Source organism: Leucopleurus acutus (assembly GCF_964270905.1).
Source record: "Leucopleurus acutus genome assembly, chromosome: 2".
In the NCBI taxonomy this organism is placed as follows: Eukaryota; Metazoa; Chordata; class Mammalia; order Artiodactyla; family Delphinidae; genus Leucopleurus; species Leucopleurus acutus.
The window spans coordinates 137,894,011-137,916,089 of NC_139143.1; the positions used below are offsets into that span (position 1 = coordinate 137,894,011).

The 22,079-nt window shown below is 44.6% G+C and overlaps 1 protein-coding gene across 7 annotated transcripts in view; it reads left to right on the top strand.

Annotated features, from left to right (window-relative positions):
- Positions 1–22,079, top strand: part of JAK1 (Janus kinase 1) — a 234,087-nt gene that overhangs the window by 195,929 nt on the left and 16,079 nt on the right. For all 7 annotated transcript variants that reach the window (XM_082833853.1, XM_082833854.1, XM_082833851.1 and 4 more), the window contains 7 exons: positions 789–952; positions 3,047–3,389; positions 4,951–5,136; positions 9,148–9,305; positions 11,175–11,298; positions 13,831–14,017; positions 21,624–21,730. In XM_082833853.1, coding sequence (XP_082689979.1) covers positions 789–952; positions 3,047–3,389; positions 4,951–5,136; positions 9,148–9,305; positions 11,175–11,298; positions 13,831–14,017; positions 21,624–21,730 — 1,269 coding nt within the window. The remainder of the gene's footprint in view (positions 1–788; positions 953–3,046; positions 3,390–4,950; positions 5,137–9,147; positions 9,306–11,174; positions 11,299–13,830; positions 14,018–21,623; positions 21,731–22,079) is intronic.

Below are 22,079 nucleotides of genomic sequence, written 5' to 3' on the forward strand. Positions count from 1 at the left end.
AAGTGAGTGAATGAAGTTATTTAACCTTTTGGTGCCTTAGATTTCTCAGCTGTTAGGCAGAGATGATGATGTTAGCATCCCCCTCATAGGGCTGTTGTAAAGAATAAGTGAAATAGTAAATGAGAGGAACCTCGCACAGTGCCTGGCACTCAGGTTAGGGCTTAATAAAGGGGACCTAGCAGCCGTCACTGGCTCGTGGAATGTGGCGTGCCTCAATGAGTGAGGGGGTGTATTTTGGTGATACATTCCACTACTGGAAACTTGAACAGCAGATGTTGAAAAAACTTACGTGTGGTAATGATGCAGTGTAGAATCTGGATTCCTTCTCCTTTCTGTAAATCTACATCAGAAGGGTGTGTGGTGCTCTGTCATTTATACACCGGTTTGTTGTGGAGTTAACAAATAATCAAACCCCAGACAGCTGTCACATCCCATGCCCTGGTGCAGCCCAAGCCTAGTACATGCTGCTTTTCATCATCACTTACATGGGAAGCCCCACAGAAGGGCTTCATGTGTTCATACTGTTCACCAGCACCCAGCATAGTGCGCAGTGAGTATTTATTAAACGAATGAATTAACCTGGGGAGACCTTTCCCAAGCCCCTTCATGCCCAGCTGTTGAGAAAGAACTTTGGTGCCAGAGAAACTCTAAATCTCGTTAGTCTCATTGCTGTACTGCTTATTGGGTAGCACCTCCCTGTGTGGGGAACCTTCCTCTCAAGATCAGAAACATGAGTGGACTCTTGAAACTTAAGTGGTGGTTCATTTCTTCTCACCTCTGCTCCAAAGGGACAGTATGATTTGGTCAAATGCCTGGCTCCCATTCGAGACCCCAAGACGGAGCAGGATGGGCATGATATTGAGAACGAGTGTCTGGGAATGGCCGTCCTGGCCATCTCCCACTATGCCATGATGAAGAAGATGCAGTTGCCAGAACTTCCCAAGGACATCAGGTAAACCTTCCTGCTGGCTAAAGAATTCATTGTGGGAATGGTGTTATTTTTGTATGTTTTCATACATCTCAGTTTGTTTTTGTTTTTTGTGGTACGCGGGCCTCTCACTGCTGTGGCCTCTCCTGTTGCGGAGCACAGGCTCCGGACGCGCAGGCTCAGCGGCCATGGCTCACGGGCCCAGCCACCCCGCTGCACGTGGGATCCTCCTGGACCAGGGCACGAACCCGCGTCCCCTGCATCGTCAGGCAGACTCTCAACCGCTGCGCCACCAGTGAAGCCCCTCATATATCTCAGTTTAACTACTGCCAGCTTTTGGCTGACTACTGCTCTCTGCAGAGTGCAACTCTTTTTTAGAATATTTATGAAAGGTAGCACATTATAACTGTGTCCTGATTTTGAATGTTGTCTGATGACCTCAGAAATTTGTACTAGGGTGACAGTTCTGAGCTGGGGTGCCAGTCAAATTAGTGGCCTGCATGCCCTCCCCCTTCCTCTCTGCCCATGCTGGGCATTGCCATCTATCACTGAACTTTTTCCTTTTGTGCTGGATCTGTCCTAAAATCCTTCTCAGTATAGTTCTACAGGCAGCTGCTTTCGTTCCCAGCCAGAACTAGTTCACTAGAGAGCCATTAATTCTGATGTGAAGCACGATCAACTTACCTTAAGAAAACTGTATTTACTTAAAATTATCATTTGTGATCAAGTCTTTGTGAAGGAGTATTCAATCTGCATAACTCCCACCCATCTATGAAATACAATTTTTATTTTATTTTATTTTTTTGACCGCACTGTGCTGCATGCGGGATCTTAGTTCCCCGACCAGGGATCAAACCTGTGCCCCCTGCAGTGGAAGTGCAGACTCTTAACCACTGGACCACCAGGGAAGTCTGGAAATATAATTTTTAAATCAGTGAGCTATTGTGATTGTCATAAGACAGTCTCATTTTGAAGAGGGAATTATTTATAGTGGTGTTATTTGTGATAGGTGGCATGTATCTTCTCATAAGGTTACTTCTTGTATCTCCTTGCCCTTGACCAGAGTCTGGAGCAGATCACAAGTTGCTCCTCAGAAATGGAGGGACTGATTAGACATATGCTGTTCTGCTGCTTTCTCTGTTTTCTGTGGCTTTTGCTCTAGGCACCTCCTCTTTATTTTTTCATGAGGCTAAAGTAAAAAATGATAACTCTCTGCTGATTTTCCTCTCTATTACATTAATCTAAAAAATTACAATATTTGTTGGGGATAAGTTTCAAACTCCACAGTTTTCCACGGTTGTGAAACCATCTGTGCCGCAGGGATTTCCCTGTGCTAGGTGCTTTTTCAGGCCTGGGAGTAACTGGCCGACGGGCCTCCCCACTTTGACCCCCAGTGGACTTGTTCTCTTTTTCTTTGGTGTTCACACTCTTCTTAAAGCTGGCTCCTGTTCTAGCAGTATATCCGTTTGCTGAGATTCTGTTAGTCATAGATACTCTCTCATTAGCACCTGGATGGGTAACTAATCTTTCAGTTTACTTGTTGATCCATTTAATATATCTGAGACATTTGCACATGGCAAACACTAAATCTTTTGTATTTAATTAGCTTTTATGGGTTTTTCCCATTTCTTATAAAAGTAGTTTTTGATCTTTATAGAAAAACTGTAAAATAGATAGGCAAGTAGAGCATACAAAACATCTTCTGTCACTCTTGACACCTTCCAGACGGCTTTCTAACTGATGCTGAATCTTAGTAACAGTGTGTTTATGTGAGCACCAGTGTGCACGGGAACAGTGACACTAGCAAACAAAAACACAGATAAGTGCATTTTGCTGCCTGCCTTTGTGACCCAGAAAATCTGATGATTCCTGTAGGAATTTCCCATTTCAGTAAAATCTGTGGAACATGTACTTTTCTCTTTTCTTTCAGTCCCTGTTCACCTCAATCTCCTTACGATTATCATCCTCAGAGTTTTACTCCATCTAAGACCCTCTGGGAGTAGACCCTTCTTTCTCATTTGGCAACACAGGGAAGGAAGATTTATAGACTTAGGTTTGTTTCTGCACTATTCTGCTAACCTATACATGAAAAAGAGACTTTATTTTTTTTACTTTCAGCTACAAGCGATATATTCCAGAAACATTGAATAAGTCCATCAGACAGAGGAACCTTCTCACCAGGATGCGGATAAATAATGTTTTCAAGGATTTCCTAAAGGAGTTTAACAACAAGACCATTTGTGACAGCAGTGTGTCCACACACGACCTGAAGGTGAAATACCTGGCTACCTTGGAAACTTTGACAAAACATTATGGTGCTGAAATATTTGAGACTTCCATGCTACTGATTTCATCAGAAAATGAGATGAATCGGTTCCATCCGAATGATAATGGAAACATTCTCTGCTATGAAGTGATGGTGACTGGAAATCTTGGAATCCAGTGGAGGCAGAAACCAAATGTAAGTGCTGATAGGTGGCTGATCAGAACAGAGCATCCTGTGTCACATGGTGTGTTCCGTGTATTCTGTTGGGATTATCTCTTTGCATGTTCATCACCCCTGTCAGCTGAGTTTATTTCATGGGCTAGAGACCATGTATCATTCATCTTTTATTGTATCCATGTAGCAGCAGATCTAAAATAAATATTTATTGAGTTCTGTAGGGAAACAGAAATATAATAACAACATATACAATATGTAATAATATAGTAGTAACAGCAGACATGTACCAAGTGCTTACCATGTACCAAGTACTTTTCTAAGCATTTTACATGTATTAACTCAATTATTCCTTAAAACAAATCTATGAGAGATACTACCATTTTCCCTATTTTATAGATGAACACAGAGGCACAGACAAGTTAAGAAGCTTGCCCAAGGTCATAACTAACTAATAGTGATTATGCCAAGAATTGAATTCAGCCCTCTGGTTCTGTGAGATAGAGTAATTTTTCTTGCAATCTGGAGCTTCTTTTTGAAGTGTTTGTTGGATGAGGCAATAGAGCAGAGTGGTTTAAAAGCATGGGTTTTAAATCTAAATAGATGTGGTTCAAATCCTAGCTCCACTGTTTATACTCACATGGCCTTGGGAGGGTTACTTCACATATATCAGCCACATATTATTCATCTATAAAATGGCGATACTTAGTGTATTACCTCATAGTGTTGAGAGAACGGAATGTCGTTTAGCACAGAGCTTGGCATATGATAAATGTTCAATAAATTATTACAGCTACTATTACCATCATCATTATTATTGTAAATAATAATAATATTAAAGTAAAGGTGAGATTTACTTTCTACTCCTATTTTATTTTCATGCTAAAATAACAGTGCCAAACATTTATCAAGTGTTTTCTGTGTAGTGTGGGTACTGTGTTAATAAGAACTTACCTACTGCTCCAAGAACCTTGTGAAGATGTAAGATCTCTGATTATGGATGAGGAAATGGAGGCACAAAGAGATGACCTAACTAAGTAAATGGCAGAGGCAGGATCTTATCCCAGATTTCTAGTCTCCAAGACTTCTGCTACACAAAATACGCAAGCTTGTGCAGACATGTATGACTCCCTAGGTTATCCAAGCATGGGATTCATACCTTCTCTTGAAAATTCCAACTTGAATATGGCTATAAAGTCAAGACAATCAGTGATAGATTGTAAAAGGAGAAAGCCTATGTTCAAATGGGGGGACCTGATTGTAGATGCGTGTCTAGTGAGCAGTTATTTCTGTTCCTGAGCTTGCTTGCACATTATAGATTATGTAAAGAGTTTAGTCGGTGTGTTCATTAAGATCTCTTCCAGGTGTAGGATCCCAGGCATCCCTGATGGGACCAGTAGGCCCATGGGGACCCAAATAGGCTCATGGGTGCTAACTCTCCCAGTTCCTCTGTCAATCCAGGCACACTGGCTTTCTCCTCCTCGGCTTCAGGCCTTCTGTTGGTTTGCCAGGAGAAAATGAGAAATACCAATAGAAAATGAGAAAGCTGACTTCACTCTGTCACTTTTATGTATCTTATCAGGTTGTTCCTGTTGAAAAGGAAAAAAATAAACTGAAACGGAAAAAGCTGGAAAATAAACACAAGAAGGATGAGGAGAAAAATAAAATCCAGGAAGAGTGGAACAATTTTTCTTACTTCCCTGAGATCACTGACATTGTAATCAAGGAGTCTGTGGTCAGCATTAATAAGCAGGACAACAAAAAAATGGTAAGTTTGCTTCAGAAGTGATTCGGCCTGGGTCTGGTGTTCGGAGGGAGACTTTGCTGAGGACAGTTATGCAGCATGTGCTCTTCAGAGTTCCTGTCCCAAAGAGAAAATCTTATGATCATCTTATTTAAGCCAAAAAGTCCCTTTTGCTGACATTGACATTATCAATGTCTGTTTTTAAGTTACTTGAGTACATTCTAGTGCCTTTCTTTGGTCTTCAAATGTGTATCTGCTTCAGGATTTGCTGTCTTCCCAAAGATATTTCAGCATCAATATTTAGTTCACAAAAGTTAGTGGATTTGACGATCCACATCACTGAGTGAGTGTCAGCATTTTCTCCCAAGGGCTCCTGCACAGCCTCTCTGCTGAGTTGTGTGGGTCATCTGGAATGAGGTCGGTGGGAAGCCCCACTTTGCACTTGAGCAGACTGTCCAGCTGGCAGCTCTGGCCACAATGACAGTCCTCATCATGGTGTCAAGCACAGCCAAGTGACTCTCGGACAGAGGAAGGGGTGTTCAACCTCTCTTCCTCTTTTTTTGGTATCACTTGAGGACGTGATCTAGACAGGCAGGGGAAGTCACTTCCCCAGTTTGGCAGGGGAAGTGGGAGTCCTGCCAGAATAAACATGTTTGTGTTGGGGAAGTCACAGCTGACGTCACATGGGGAGGACAGGTGGGTGAGACACGGTGCTCCTCCATGCAATGAAGGTAGTCATCTAGGGAAATACCATGTTTTGCCTGAAAATTGGCAAATACTTTGTCAAAATCATAACACTTAGTACGGGGAAAGAATCTGGTGATATGGTTTAGGACAGATGGTCATTCTTTTACATCTAGAGTAACTAGTCTTTTTGATATACCATTTGGGAAAGCAATTTGGTAAACATGTGTTAAAAGCCTTGAAACTATCTATATAATCCCTCCATAGGAAATGAGGACCTGTCTTCTAGAAACAATGAGAGATGCAGGCAGTGGTATATGAATGAGAATGTTTATCCCAGCAGTATTTACAATGTCAAAATACTGAAACTAACCTGCATATATGATAATAGGAAAACGAGAGAATAAAACACAACTCATCTGAGTAGTAGAATATTCTGTAAACGAATTGCTGAACTAAAAAAATATCCATAAAAATGCTTCGTAAATGGAAGAAAGCAGAATATAAAACTATTGGTAGAATGGAACCAATTTTGTTTAAAAAGTTTATGCATATACATACACATGCTCTTAGAAAAATAATCAGATATTAACAACTATTCGTTTATGATGGGAATATGAACGATTTTAATTTTTAATTCTCCCCATCCTCCCCATTTTTTTAAACAATAAAGATACATTGATTTCATTAGAAAACTGTAGTAAAAACGTGAAGGAAGTAGAAGAGCCCATATAGATGTTAGTGGAGAGATGGAAAATGGTGGGAGGGAGAAAATAAAAATAAATGCTATTTATTCAGCATATTATAGATCTTAAGTCATGTTATATGATGTGTCTGCAGTATCTTATTTAGTCCTTACAAAGACCTTAAGATATCAGGATTTTGGCTCCACTTCCAGGGGGGAATCTGAGACTTAGGGAGAGGTGTAGGAGCTTGCACAGGGGCAGCTCCAGCCTGCACTGCTTTGGTTTCCACGGTGTTCTCTTCCCCAGGGACTCTGTAGTGAGGGAGAGGTTGGCCCATTTGTGGTCTGGCTGTCCAACATGGCCAAACCCTGGAGATGCGTGGCAGGGGAGGAGGAACTGCAGCCAGCTGATGCGAGCTTTGTGAGCCTGCCCCATCTGTCCTGGCTGACAGAGTCAAGTCTGGCACCCAGACGGGGCACCTGTCGTCTAAGTCAGTGCTCACCCTGGAACAGGGGCTGGCAGCTCTGTGCCCAGCTACAGTGCTGTGCAGAGAGCAGGCGGAAGGCAAGAAGAAATCGATACCTGATCTCCTCGTTACCTTGTTTTCCTTTACAAATACTAGCCCTGCTGTGTGCCAGGTATTTCCTACCTTAAAGCTTTACGAATACCAACTCTTTTCATTTTCATATCGACCCTATGAGGTGGGTATATTGTTATTCCCATTTTACAGAGGAGGAAACTGAGGCACAAAGAAGTTAAGTAACTTGTCCAAGGTCATACAGCTATTACATTAAATTACTTGAAATTGCCAATATTTGACAATTTTTGACGAATAAAAATGATGATTATATATGCTTAAATGTAATAGCAAGTAGAGATACGGAGATTTGAACCCAGCTAATCTGGCTCCTGAACCTGTGGGTTAACACTATGCGATGCTTTTTCTTACTTATCTCACTCCTCCATCCCTTCCCAGCCATGGCATTTCCAAGCAGTACTTTTGGTTGCTGGTCTTTCAGGAGAGCATGATGCTGCCATGTTATCAGATCATATCTTGATTTATCTCTTCTCTCTGCATCTTCTTGACATCTCCCCTTTCTATTCAGACTTCCGCTTTCAGAGAACTTAAGTGCTTACGTACTTTTGTTTGTATGTGACTGGGTGAACGGCTGCCCAAGCCATACCGTCTTGAGTTTGCTCTTTGGGGCTCTGCAGGGAGATGCCAGGTCACACCCGAAAGGAAGCACACTTAGCACAGAGCCTCCTTCCTGAATCGCCATCCCTATGGTAGCCCTCCCTGCCCTCTCTTGGCCTCCTTGTCTCACAACCCCAAAGCACCCTTCCTTTGGCATCATAGCTAACTCGCATTATAAGCCCCTTACCTCCATTCTGTCTGGTTGCGTATATCCACCCCTCCCCCCTTCACTGGTCTTCTTGTCTCTGTCTACTTTTCTCTGCCACCAGCCTCTTCTTTCTCCAGTGCTAAGGAAAGAGTCATATACTCAAGTGTCATTTTACCCTTCTCTGAAGGCTCAGGTGTTTGTTAATATTCTTGTGAGACAAAGCTCTAAATCATGGCTTTACAAACCTTCCTTCATCAGATGTTCCTAGTTGACCCCGCAGCTCCTCTCACATGGTCATCTCTCCTCAGGGTTGTAAGATCAAGACAAAACCCCACCTGTCTTCACCTCCAGGCGTTTTTCTTCCTTCCATGGAAACTCCCTCCCTCCTCTTCTTTTACCTTTGCCTCTCCCACTTGGAGTAAGACTCTCTGCCTTCTCCAGACCCTCAGAGGTTCCTGGATTTAATCTAGAAACCTTATCATTGTGTCTGGGACCATTCCTGGACTAAAATCCAGGAGTTTCACCTTCTAGACCAACTCTGGATGAGATGAAACACCTGTGCCTCTGTTTCTTTTTCTGTAACTAGGAATAATGTGTAGTGCCAGGACCAGGGTGTCATCTGCACACTATGTTCCCCCCCACCTCTACTTTTATACCTCTGCCACCTTGATTCAGGCCTCCTCTTCTATCTGGACCGGGTGGCAGCTTCTCCACAGTCTCCTGCCTGCCACAGCTGCCCGTGCGCCCCCCCCCCCCACACTGTTCCTCAATCTGATAAAAGTTTCGAAGTAAGAGATGAAAGAGTGTGGTGAACAGAGTTATATGTAACTGCAAGGGGTGCAGTTACTATCGACAAAAAGAGCTTCCCGGGCTTCCCTGGTGGCGCAGTGGTTGAGAATCTGCCCGCCAATGCAGGGGACACGGGTTCGAGCCTTGGTCTGGGAAGATCCCACATGCCACGGAGCAGTTAGGCCCGTGAGCCACAACTACTGAGCCTGCGCGTCTGGAGCCTATGCTCCGCAACAAGAGAGGCTGCGATAGTGAGAGGCCCGCGCACCATGATGAAGAGTGGCCCCCGCTTGCCACAGCTAGAGAAAGCCCTTGCACAGAAACGAAGACCCAAGACAGCCAAAAAAATAAACAAATGTGGGGTTTTAAAAAAAAAAGAAAAGAATTAAAAAAAAAAAAAAAAGAGCTTCCCTTTGGGGTTGTACATTCTTCATTGTGTTAAATATCTTCTCACTCTGTACCTCCCCAGAGAGTCACCTGCTTAAGATGGCAGGCACGTGATGTAACCATGGGCATTTCTACTCTCTCGCCAGGAACTGAAGCTCTCTTCCCACGAGGAGGCCTTGTCCTTTGTGTCCCTCGTGGACGGCTACTTCCGGCTCACAGCAGATGCCCATCATTACCTCTGCACCGACGTGGCTCCCCCGTTGATCGTCCACAACATACAGAATGGCTGTCACGGTCCAATCTGGTTGGTTCGAAAACATTTTCAGTTGCCTTTGGTGTGAAAAGAACCCACGTGTTAGTGATGGGGAGCGTGTCCTTCTCAGGCATGGGCGTCATCAGGCATTTACGCTGAATACTTACTTGGTGCCCTTTTCCATCCCTGCTGTCCTGGTCAGGACTTCCTGTCATTTCTTACCTTGGTCCTTGCAGCAGCCCCTCACTTCTTCTCCCTTCCTCGGGTGTCCTCATAGATGAACCCCTCACTTCTCCACAGCTGACCAAGAAGTGCTACACTGCCTAGCCCCTTACTGTGCCAGACGCTCTGGGTGATTCAAGAAAGACAGGGCACAGGTCTCGACAGCAGACGGTGTAGGAACAGAATCCCAAGTCAGCATGTCCTCCAGTGCCAGAAGGCCCAGTGAAGGTGACCAAGCCTTAGAGTTGGGAGGGGCTTTGCTGGGTGTCTCGTCCCACCTGCATCTCAAACACCTCCGGTGATGGGGCACTTAGTGCTTCACTTGGCAGCGAGTAGCTTATAGCTCTGACAGTTACAGACATGCGTACCTTCCTCATAGGGAGTTGAAGTCTGCCTCCCTGTAACTCTGTCTACTCATCTGAGTTCCGCCTTTTGAAGCAACAGGGATTCAGTTTGCTTCCTCTTGCGTGCGACCATCCTTCAGGCACAGGAAAACAGCTGCTGTGTTTCTTCGGAGTCTCTCTTCCAGACCGAAATGTATCTGTGGAAGCATCTCGTCAGCCACCTTTCACGTGAAGCGGTTCCCACCTTCTTCCTGATCCCAGTTGCCTTGTGGACAGGCAGTTTGTCAGTGGTGTGGTCCCTGGCCTGAAGAGGCTCACAGACTCACAGGGAGACAGACAGACACACCAAGGAATTGCAGAGCAAGGGTTGAGCTTTATAATAAAGCATGTCCCTCAAATATGCCAACTATAGTTAGGCTTCAGGGCCTTGGCACTTGCTTTTCCCCTTGGTCTGGAAATCCCTCCCTCCAGAATTTCAGCAGTCACCACTTCCTTCAGGTGTCACTCAGATACCACCTAACTGGTAAAGTCTTACCCAAGCACCTTATATAAAACAACGACACCTCTTCCCCCTCTGCTACCCGCACTCCCTGACTCCTTCACTCTGCTCTGTTTGTCTTCAGTGGCGTTTATTACCTCCTGACATATTAAGTTTATGTACGTGTCCGTTTGTTTCTTGTCTGCCTACCCTCACTGCCCAACCACCAGGGAGCCATTGGTCTCTGCCATTCTCTAACACGTGCTGACCACACAGCCCTCTTTTACCAACACTCAGTGAGCAGAACTCACTGGGTGTAGTAACCTCATATGTGGGTTTATTTAGCAGCTGTTTGCTCATTGCCCTCTGTGTGCCGGACTTGTTAGTCCTGGGGACACGGGAGTATAGGATAGGCAGGCTCTCTACTCACAGCTTTCTGATCCTTGATTTCTTTATTCAGTGTTTATTATTCAGTTGTTCACTTATTTATTGAGAACTGTGAGCCAGGCATGCTCTGGTTATTGGGGATGCAGCAATAAACAGAACAACTCCAAGTCCATGCTATCCTGAGGCTTCTGTTCTAGTTGTGCTGCCTGAGATGGGGGGAGAGACCCCTACCACTGCATCACGGTCAGCTCTGCATCCTCAGCCTTGGGGGGAGCTCTTCTGGCTAGAGTGGAAGCGGCGTGTGTGGGGAAGTCAGGAACAAGCATATGAGACAAGCTCTCTGTCTCATACCAGAGACGACGGTAGGACCCAGGACAGGTACTGTGAGCGGCCGTCAGACTTGAGGCAGCTCAAGGAAGTGGACATCCCATGGGGTTTCGAGTGCTTCTGTTTGGGGTGAGCTTTCTCTCTTTGCCTCTCTCCCTGTAGCACAGAATATGCCATCAATAAGTTGCGGCAAGAAGGAAGCGAGGAGGGAATGTACGTGCTGCGGTGGAGCTGCACCGACTTTGACAACATCCTCATGACCGTCACTTGCTTTGAAAAGTCTGAGGTCAGTCAAGACAGTGGCTGGGGCCAACCCATGTGGCCACAGGGTGTCAGTGCAACCTCTCATCCAGGAGGACCACCCTTGGGGGATGGGGGTAGAAAAGCCTGGGGCTCTGAGAAAATCTCCGGCAGTTCTGACAGGGACAGCCTGCACCTCAAAAGGAGCCCCTTCCCAGGCAGCCATACCCCATACCCTTTCATCCTTATGGCCCTTTCTTCCTGCAAGGGACCCATGGCAGGGGTCCCTGTGCTCTGGAAGGTGGAACACAACCAGAAAACCAGCTCACACAAAACACTCGGTGCCAGGACCATCAAAGACCCAGAGCTGTGTCTGGGCATTCACTGGTACAGACTAGCACCAATGAGGCCTGTTGGCAACCTGGCCTAACACAGTTGTCCCCAGATGGTAGGTGCAGACATTTTAACAGACAAATTACTGACATGTGTTTTGACAAGATGTCTGTTAGTGACTCAGGTGTGGTTGGAAGCTGGGAATGATGTGAGAGAAATCCTGAAGCCAAATTGCAAACTTGACCTCACTAGACCACAGTGCTTCGTTATTCATGTAATTTTTTAAAACACAAGAAGTGGACTATTTTTTTAAATTAATCAGTCAGTTTATTTATTTATTTATTTTGGCTGCATTGGGTCTTCGCTGCTGCGTGCGGACCCTCTCCAGTTGTGGTGAGCGGGGGCTGTTCTTCTCTGCGGTGCGCGGGCTTCTCATTGTGGTGGCTTCTCTTATTGTGGAGCACAGGCTCTAGGCGTGCGGGCTTCAGTAGCTGTGGAATCAGTAGCTGTGGCTCGTGGGTTGTAGAGCACAGGCTCAGTAGTTGTGGCACACGGGCCTAGTTGCTCTGCAGCATGTGGGATCTTCGCAGACCAGGGATCGAACCTGTGTCACCTGCATTGGCAGGTGGGTTCCTAACCACTGCACCACCAGGGAAGTCCTGGGCTATTTTAAAAGACAAGAGTTTTACAGAATTAGTCCAAATAAATACAGTAGTGTTGCATGGGTTCACCATGAGCTAGGAGAATTGGGGCAGGGGAGGGACTGCAAGATGAGAGTCAGCATGTTAGCATATTGCAGACCTCAGATACCAGAAGGAAAAGTACTGGAGAATCTCTGGGGCTGGACTCAGTCAAGAGTGGAAGAGGAAATGGCAGAAGGAACCCAGTGCTGCCAAGAGTCATAGGTGAAGTCTGTAGGGGCCACTGCTCGCCTGGGGTGCTCCTGTACAGCTCAGCCTTGTGGCTGATAACGGGTGCAGTGGCTCAGCACTTTGCAGGCCTGTTGCCTTGGCAGGATCCCTTTCTTCTGCGTTCCGTCAGTCTTTGGAGGAAATTTAATATTTTTATCACAGATGTGAGCATGAGACGGCCCAACCACCTTTTGAGGTGGAATTGACCTGTGCTGTACTGAGAATGTCAGTGATTCAGTAACGTAGTCTACCTGGTGTCACATTACCTGGGGAAAACAGGAACCATAGATAGGATTACTCCTACTATTTATTTTAGCTCACCAGACACTGTGTTAAGCTCTTTTCCTGTATATTCTCATTTAATCCTTACACTAGCCCCATGAGATAAGGTTGTATTATCCCCATTGAACAGATGAAGGAACTGAAGCATTAAGATTTTAAATATCTTGTCCTAGTTTACAGCGTTAGTAGATCTTTCTGGCCCTCATTCTTTTTTTTTTTTTTTTTTTTTTGCGGTACGCGGGCCTCTCACTGTTGTGGCCTCTCCTGTTGCAGAGCACAGGCTCCGGACATGCAGGCTCAGCGGCCGTGGCTCACGGTCCTAGCCGCTCCGCGGCATGTGGGATCTTCCCGGACCGGGGCACGAACCCGTGTCCCCTGCATTGGCAGGCGGACTCTCAACCACTGCGCCACCAGGGAAGCCCCTGGCCTTCATTCTTAACCACTAAAATACTAAAATAGTTCCCTTTGTACAGAAGTTGTCATGAAGGAAAACTTCTGCTTATACTTCCTCTATGGGGCACCATACAGCTCGGAAACCAGACCAGACAGCTGTCTGCCACCTCCCAGGAGGTTCTTGGAAGAGCTCAGTTTGAGGGAGTTCCTGGATAAATTTTTCTATAGTACTTATTATTTCATGCATAATATGTGCTAACCTTTATAAAAGTGTTTACTAACGTTTTTACACGGGCCCTGCCATATAATCTTAGCAGCAGTCCTGTGAGGTTGGTGTTTTCATGAAGTTCATCTGAAGTGCCAAAATGAAGTGATTCTCTTGTAGAAATCACTGCTGTTAGGTTGTCTCCTTGGTGTTAACTCCCTTTTATCAGTGCCTTCTCCTGGATCTCCTTTATTAGTTATTATTTCATTTACTTATAATAAGCTTTTTTATTAGGGAATAATTTTAGTTTTACAGAAACATTACAGAGATAGTACAGAGTTTCTGTATGCCCTCTACCCAGCTTCTCCTGTTGTTAACATCATACATACCCATGAGAGATTTGCTTGAGCCCTTTTTAAAACAAATCCTTTCTGATTATTTTCTTGAATGGCAGTTGCTGGGTGTCCAGAAGCAGTTCAAGAACTTTCAGATTGAGGTGCAGAAGGGCCGCTACAGCCTGCATGGCTCAGACCGAAGCTTCCCCAGTCTTGGAGACCTCATGAGCCACCTGAAGAAGCAGATCCTGCGCACAGACAACATCAGCTTTGTGCTGAAGCGCTGCTGCCTGCCCAAGCCCCGAGGTCAGTCTCTTCAAGCCAGAGCCAGGCTGCATCCCCTCGTGATGCTCTGAGACCCAGATCAAACAAAAGATGCTGGGTGCTTTGAAGAAAGTGGTCTTTCCCCCACAGTTTCTAGGTGTTTTTCATTAAGTTTTGTTACAAGTCTGTCTCTGACGCACATCCCACTCCTCAGGTGTCAGCATTTTCTATAGAAAAGACATACACCTTTTCTCAGTATCTTAATTAAGCTGCCGAAAGAGGCATGTTTAGGATTAGTAAGCAGAAATTTACTTCTTTCTTCCTTTTGATAAAATGTCTTAAGTTCCCGTCAGTAGTTTATCTGTCTGAGAGATGATCCTGGCACATCTTCTGTGGGCCAAGAACTATGTTAGATACATAGAGTCAGAAATGCATGAGACTCAGTCTCTGCGCCCCAAGGGTTTCTAGCCTAATACAGAAAATGTCACAGGTAAATGAGGCCACTGTAGCGTGTGATGCGTGTTTAAATCAACATGCACACACACACACATATTAGACCCTGGGGTTGCAGAGAAGGAGATGGTCAAGATCCCTGAGTCACATAGCGTGGAAGGCTGCACAGAGGAGGTGGATCTTGAGCCAAATGTTGGACAGTGAACAGGAGGTTGCCAGTTAGATAAGGGCATTCCCAGCACGCATGTGCAGGGCAAAGCAGCAGGCCAAAGCAGGGGCTGCAGAAAGGTTCTAGAGGACTAATGTGTTCAGTGAAGTTAGAAAGAAGGGAGAGGGGAGACTGAGAGAGCAGAGATTTGGGACCATGGGACTTCAGATGAACTTCATGAATCTTAGTCCTTGGATGCCATGCCAAGGAGCTGGGACTTTATCATGCAGGCAGTGGGGAGCCATGGGTGGATCACAGAGTAAATTGGATAGGAGAGGTGAGGAACTTGGCTGCTCTTTTTCTTTAAATTGAAGTATAGTTGATTTATGGTGTTAGATTCTGGTGTACAGCAAAGTGATTCTCATATATATATACACACACACACATACACACACACACACGTACATATATATATTTTCAGATTCTTTTCCATTATAGTTTATTACAAGAGATTGAGTATAGTTCCCTGTGATATACAGTAGGACCTTGTTTATCTATTTTGTATGTAGTAGTTTGTATTTGCTAATCCCAAACTTAATTTATCCCTCCCTGCACTCCCTTTCCTTTTTGGTAACCATAAGTTTGTTTTCTACGTCTGTGAGTCTGTTTCTGTTTTGTAAATAAGTTCATTTGTATCATTTTTTTAGATTCCGTATATAAGTGGTATCATATGATTTTTATCTTTCTCTGACTTCACTTAGTATGATCATCTCTAAGTTCATCCACATTGCTGCAAATGGCGTTATTTCTTTCTTTGTTTATGGCTGAGTAATATTCCATTGTGTATGTGTGTGTATGTGTGTGTATATTCCATTGTGTATGTGTGTGTATGTATTGTGTGTGTGTGTATATATCACATCTTCTTTATCTATTCCCCTGTCAATGGACATTTAGGTTGCTTCCATTTCTTGGCTATTGTAAATAGTGCTGCTGTGAACATTGGGGGTGTGTGTATCTTTTCAGATTAGAGTTCTCTCTGGATATGTGCCACGAGTGGGATTGCTGGATCATACGATAACTCTGTTTTTAGATTTTTAAGGAATCTTCATACTGTTTTCCATAGTGGCTGCAGCATTTACATTCCCACCAACAGTGTAGGAGGGTTCCCTTTTTTTCACACTTTCTCCAGCATTTATTATTTGTATTATTACTTTTTGATGATAGCCATTCTGACTGGTGTGAAGTGATACCTCATTGTAGTTTGATTTGCATTTCTCTAATAATTAATGATGTTGAGTATCCCTTAATGTGCCTATTGGCCACCTGTGTGTTGTCTTTGGAGAAATGTCTATTTCGGTCTTCTGCCTATTTTTTGATTGGGTTTTCTGTTGTTGTTACTGAGTGGTAAGAGCTGTTTATATATATTTTGGAAATAAAGCCCTTGTTGGTTGCGTCATTTGCAAATATTTTCTCCCAGTCTGTAGGTTGTATTTTCATTTTGTTTATGGTTTCATTTGCTGTACAAAAGCTTATAGGTTTGATTAGGTCCTATTTGTTTATTTTCGTTTTTATTTCTATTGCCTTGGTTGACTGACCTAAGAAAACATTGGTATGATTTATGTCAGAGAATGTTTTGCCCATGTTCTCTTCTAGGAGTTTTATGGTGTCGTGTCTTATATTTAAGTCTTTAAGCCATTCTGAGTTTATTTTTATGTATGGTGTGAGGGAGTGTTTTAACTTCATTGATTTATATGTGGCTGTCCAGCTTTCCCAACACCACTTTGCTGAAGAGACTGTCTTTTCCCCATTGTATGTTCTTGCCTCCTTTGTCAGAGATTAATTGTCCATAGGTGTCTGGGTTTACATCTGGGTTGTTTATTCTGTTCCATTGATCCATACGTCTGTTTTTGTGCCAGTACTGTGCTGTTTTGATTACTGTAGCTTTGTAGTATTGTCTGAAGTATGAGAGGGTTATGCCTCCACCTTCTTCTTTTTCCTCAGGATTGCTTTAGCAATTCTGGGTCTTTTGTGGTTCCATATAAATTTTAGGATTATTTGTTCTAGTTCTGTGAAAAATGTCATGGGTAATTTGATAGGCATTGCATTGAATCTGTAGATTGTTTTGGGTAGTATGGCCATTTTAGCAATATTAATTCTTCCAATCCAAGAGCATGGGATATCTTTCCATTTTTTTGAATCATCTTCAGTTTCCTTTATCAATATTTTATAGTTCTCAGTGTGTAAGACTTTCACCTCATTCAGGTTTATTCCTAAGTATTTTTTTTAATGTGATTTTAAACGGGATCGTTTTTTAACTTTCCCTTTCTGATATTTCATTGTTAGTGTAAAGAAGTGCAACCAGTTTCTGTATATTATCTTGTATACTGCTACCTTGCTGAATTTGTTTATCAGTTCTAGTAGTTTTTGTGTGGAGTCTTTCAGGTTTTCTGCATTTAATGACAGTTTTACCTCTTACCTTCCAAGTTGGATACCTTTTATTTCTTTTTCTTGTCTGATTGCTGTGGTTAGGACTTCCAGTACTATGTTGAATAGAAGTGGTGAGAGTGGGCATCCTTGTCTTGTTCCAGATTTTAGCAAGAAGGTGTTCAGCTTTCCACTGTTGAGTATTATCTTGGCTGTGGGTCTGTCATAAGTAGCTTTTATTATGCTGAGATATGTTCCCTCTGTACCCATTTTGGTAAGAGTTTTTATCATGAATGGAGATTGAATTTTATCAGATGCTTTTTCTGTGTCTGTTGAGATGATCATGTGGTTTTTGTCTTTCTTTTGTTAATGTGGTGTATCACATAGATTGATTTGTGTTTGTTGAACCATTCTTGTCACCCTGGGATGAGTCCAATTTGATCATAGGGTGTGATCCTTTTTATGTGTTGCTGGATTACATTTGCTAATATTTTGTTGAGGATTTTTGCATCTATATTCATCAAAGGTAATGGCCTGTAATTTCTTTTTTGGTGGTGTCTTTGTCTGGTTTTGGTATCAGGGTGATGGTGGCTTCATAGAATGACTTTGGGAGTGTTCCCTCCTCTTCAGTCTTTCGGAAGAGTTTGAGAAGGATCAGTATAAGTTCTTCTTTGTATGTTTGGTAGAATTCCCCAGTGATTGGCTGCTCTTTTTTAAGCCCCACCAACAGTGTCATTGATGTCCTGCAGGTGGATTCATCACCTCTTAGAATGTGAGAACTGGAAGGACACGTAGGGGTCACCTGATCAAGAGTCCCGTCTTATAGAAGAGAAAACTGAGGCCTGGAGAAGTGAAGTGGGCCTCATTGAAGGCCAAGGTCAAAGGGGTTTGAGTGCCAGGTCTTCTCCCAGTGTCAGATCCCTTGAATACTGGTGGGTTTCTTTGATGTTTCTCTGCCACAAGCTACTGCCCTCCATATGTCAGATCCTTCCCTTAGAAGGAGTCAGGCCTCAAGGAAAGGGCAGCACAGTTGTTCCTGAGGCCGTAGCAAGTGTGGTCGAAGATACTCTGAGTAGTCTGTCTTATTACAGAATGCATCTGTGAGTCTTTATGACAGGGGTGGGCAGAAGAAGCAACACCAGCACAAAAAGGGGCCTGGGTGCTTGATGTTTGAATCACTTTTTGGTCTCCCAGTAAGACACTGTCACTGAACCTGGTGAAAGAGGAAAGACTCTGTGTTCTTGTTGCTCAGATAGGGTTTCCTGCTAGCCTTGGGGAGTAACTGCAGCCTTTGTTTTTGTGCTTGAAGATATTCTGCAAAGGTAAAAACACATCTGCCACTTGGCTGTGAGACCTCGGAGTGCACTATAACCTTAGAGCCCAACAGCCCCAATTACTCACATAATCTATCCTTCCAGATATTAGAGGCGGTTTTCACTTTCCTAGGGATTAGTGGGCTCTGGGTGAGGCTTAGGAAATGGAGAACAGCAGCCACAGGAAGCGGGAAGGTAGCGGCAGTTCGGAGGCAGGGATGTGATTTCTGTGCTGGGATTAGCTGGGGAGGTTTCTGGTGTAAATGCCACCCCTGCTGGCCCAGAGCTGGAAACCAGTGGCTGTGGTGGGAGAAGCACAGAAACAGAACTGAACCCTTCTCACGGCTTCTGTTGAGGCTCCTGGAACTCTGCACTGAATGTGTTCAGTGTTTGTCTCTCCACTTTGATTATAAACTCTTAAGACAGGATCTGGGTCTCACCACGATGATTCATGGGAAGTGCAGTGTCCAGCACAGAATGGGTGCTCACTAATGTCTGTTGAGTGAATAATTACAGCAGTAGCTACCATGTTGGTGGGTACCTGCCAGTCCCAAGCAGTTTATGTGCATATTTGCATTAAAAAAAATCTGCACAGTAGCTCTTTGCAGCTGTTATAAAAATGAGGAAACTAAGGATCAGACATGTTCACTGACTTGTTCAAAACCACACAGATGGTAGTATCACTAGAAGTTACAATAAAAGTAGCAGTAAAAAAAAAAGAAAAAGAAAGAAAGAAAGAGTAGCAGTAACTAATGATGATGATGATGATGGCTACTATCACGTGAGTAATTCTTAAATTTGCCAGGCACCGTTTGAGGTTCTTTCATGTTTTAAGTTATTCAATCCTCAGAACAACCCAGAGTATGTTGTTATCCATTATACTTATCCAAGATCACTTAGGTAGTTAGAGGAAGCATGGGGATTTGAACTCATGTCTCCTGACCCCAACTCTTTCCCCTACATAGCACTGCAAAGTTACAGGTGCAGTCATCAGCCCAAGACTCTGGGGTGGGGGTCAGTTCTCCTGACCCTGGGGATAAGGGTGCTGTGGATGGGAGAGCTAGACTAAGCCCTGTGTGTGCGACTTTTTCACATAGGCCCTCAGAAGCCCTCTGTCTTCCCTCTGCCACCTGCAAATTAGAGAAGTGGTGAAATCATGAAAACTAAAGAGAATGCCATTTTGGGTTCCTCAGTGCCTCGGCCCTTCTGAGCACAGGCTTCTGATGGCCAGACCCCAACCTGGGTTTCACACTTGAAAATGCAACAAGAAACTCCTCATGGAATAAATAAAAAGGAGGTGGTCACTCAGAGTGGGTGTGACAGTCAAGAAAGTCCACGTCTCTTGTGCATTGCCTAGCCCCACTGCTGCTCTCCAAATCTGAGGGTGACCATGTTAAGAAGGAGATAGGGGCCCACAGGACCTACTGACCAGTCGCCACTGATCCTCTCATGTCCTCATTCATGGAGTCAAGCTTGAAGCTTGATTTCTGCACCGTCCAGCTCTGGCACTGAAGACTGCTGTAGATTATTGCCAAGCTTCAGGAACCAGCTGGTACAGCAAGGATGACGGTGCTAACAGATGTAACGCTGGTCATAGTCACAGTGGCTGCTGGTTATGGGGCAGTCACCTCACACCAGGGATTGAAGTAAGCCCTTCATGTGTGTCATCTCGTTTATCCCTCACAGCAACCCAGCAAGGGGCATGACTGTGTCCCCCATTTTTCTAGTGAGGAAACAGATTCCATGGAAGTTTAACAGCTTTCCCCGCTCACACAGTTGACCCTAGTGCCATGTTTCCTGAAGTGGCCATTGCAAATAATCAGCCCATAAATGGTTCCCGTTGCCATCCTCCTGATTTCCTCGATGGCTCTATTGCCCAGACCCTTCCTTGGGGGCACCATTCAAGTGGCCCTTTCTTGATGTCTTTTCTCCATCAGGGCAGTCCTGAGTTGCCTGTTTGAACCTGATTTTACCCAGGTAACAGGGTGGAGTCAGGATAACAGAATGAAGGAGAGGAGACTCTGAAAAAGGGAGTATCAGGATATGATAACAAGGGAGTCTGTATCGGAACCAGTTTTTGGCTCCCAGATTTGTACCCCCCACTGGGGCCAGGCATGCTGTCTGTGGAGGTAAGAGACTGGAGCCAGTCCTGAATGCAGCATGAATCCTAAGCCTGACTGTGGGCAAATGGTTTAATGGCTCTGAATCTGTTTTCTGATCTATAAAAGGGGATAAGTATACTATGTATCTCATAGGATTGTCATAAGGACAGAGGAGCTAATGTGTATAAAGCTCTTTAGGACAGTGCCTGGCACAGAGAAAGCAGTCAGAAAATATGAGCTGAAATAACAAAAGAAAAACCCTGCCTTGCAGGGTAGTGAGGATTTGAGTCACTTGGCTCACTGTAGGGACCCAGTACTCGCAGCTAGTGCATGAACACATAAAAACCTTCAGGGGCTCCTAGAATACTCGCACTACTAGTTCGAATGTGGAAGGTGCTTTCTTCCCTCACGATAACCTTGGAGCTTGCAGTGGCTCCATGGAGGGAAGGCAGCTTCCGTGGATTATAAATTCCGTCAGCCACCTGTGCTGACTCTGCTCGGCACATTTTGTAATAGGTTTGGTTTGCTGTTTGAATCAGCAGAGTCTGGGGGATGGTGTGCTCAAAATCTGTACATTCAGCCAGGACTTAGTAAGTGCCTCCTTGTTGTCAGGTGCTGCTGGGAGCCCAGAGACGCTCAGGTGTGACCTTCTTTTGGGGTCACCCGCCCTGTTCCTCACAAAACTTGTGTTTTTCACCCCCCAGTTTTGGTTCCTGTCACTCCCAAAGTGCTTCCTCCATCCTTAGCTCTCATCCTTCAGCCCACACCCTGATTATTCATTTACACATTTAACAAGTATTTATTGAGTGCATACTGTGTACCAGGCTGTGGAGGTAGAGCAGGAAATAAGATGGACACAGGCCCTACATTCGTGGAGTTTCCGTTCTCAGCTTTTAACATTTCATTTCCTCCCCTGACCTCTTTTACCAGGACAGATCCTGCTGTGTCAACCCTGGAGTGCCTGTACCTGCCCTTTAAGAATAGCTGCACAGATTTTGATTGGTTGATTATTTGTTTCGTATTGGCTCTGTTATTAGCCTGTGAGCTCCTGGAGGGTGGGAATCAAGTACTTAGTAAATATTTGTTGAATGACTGAACCAACAAATGCACAAGTATGTATTCAGCCAGCCCATGGCCCAGCAGATGTTGGCCAACTGGGACCTTAGACCTTCGCTGCTCTGCTCAGACTTCTCCTCTCTCTTCCATAGAAATCTCCAATCTGCTGGTGGCCACCAAGAAAGCCCAGGAGTGGCAGCCTGTCCTCCCCGTGAGCCAGCTGAGTTTTTATCGGATCCTCAAGAAAGATATTATGCAGGTGAGTCACTGCTGCAGGTCCAGCCCTGGTCCTGCCTTCCCACAGCAGAAAAGCCTGGGGAATGTGGGGAGGATGAAGTCGGGTTTGGGGAGACCCTGGTGGAAGAAGAGCAAGACTTCCCCTTGATAGGTAAAGCTGGTCAGCCAGTTCCCTGCTGTCCAACCTGACCTTGCTGATGCGTCCTAGAGGCTTGCTTTCTCCTTGAAAGAGCTGGGTTAATCAAGTTTTGCAGGGTTATCTAGGGTAATAGGGACCTTCCATGCCTGGTCTTCTGCAGGTAGAAGTAGTTGGAGAACTTGGTGGGAATGCTGACAGGTCTCCACAGGGGAGTATGGGCTGATGACCCTCA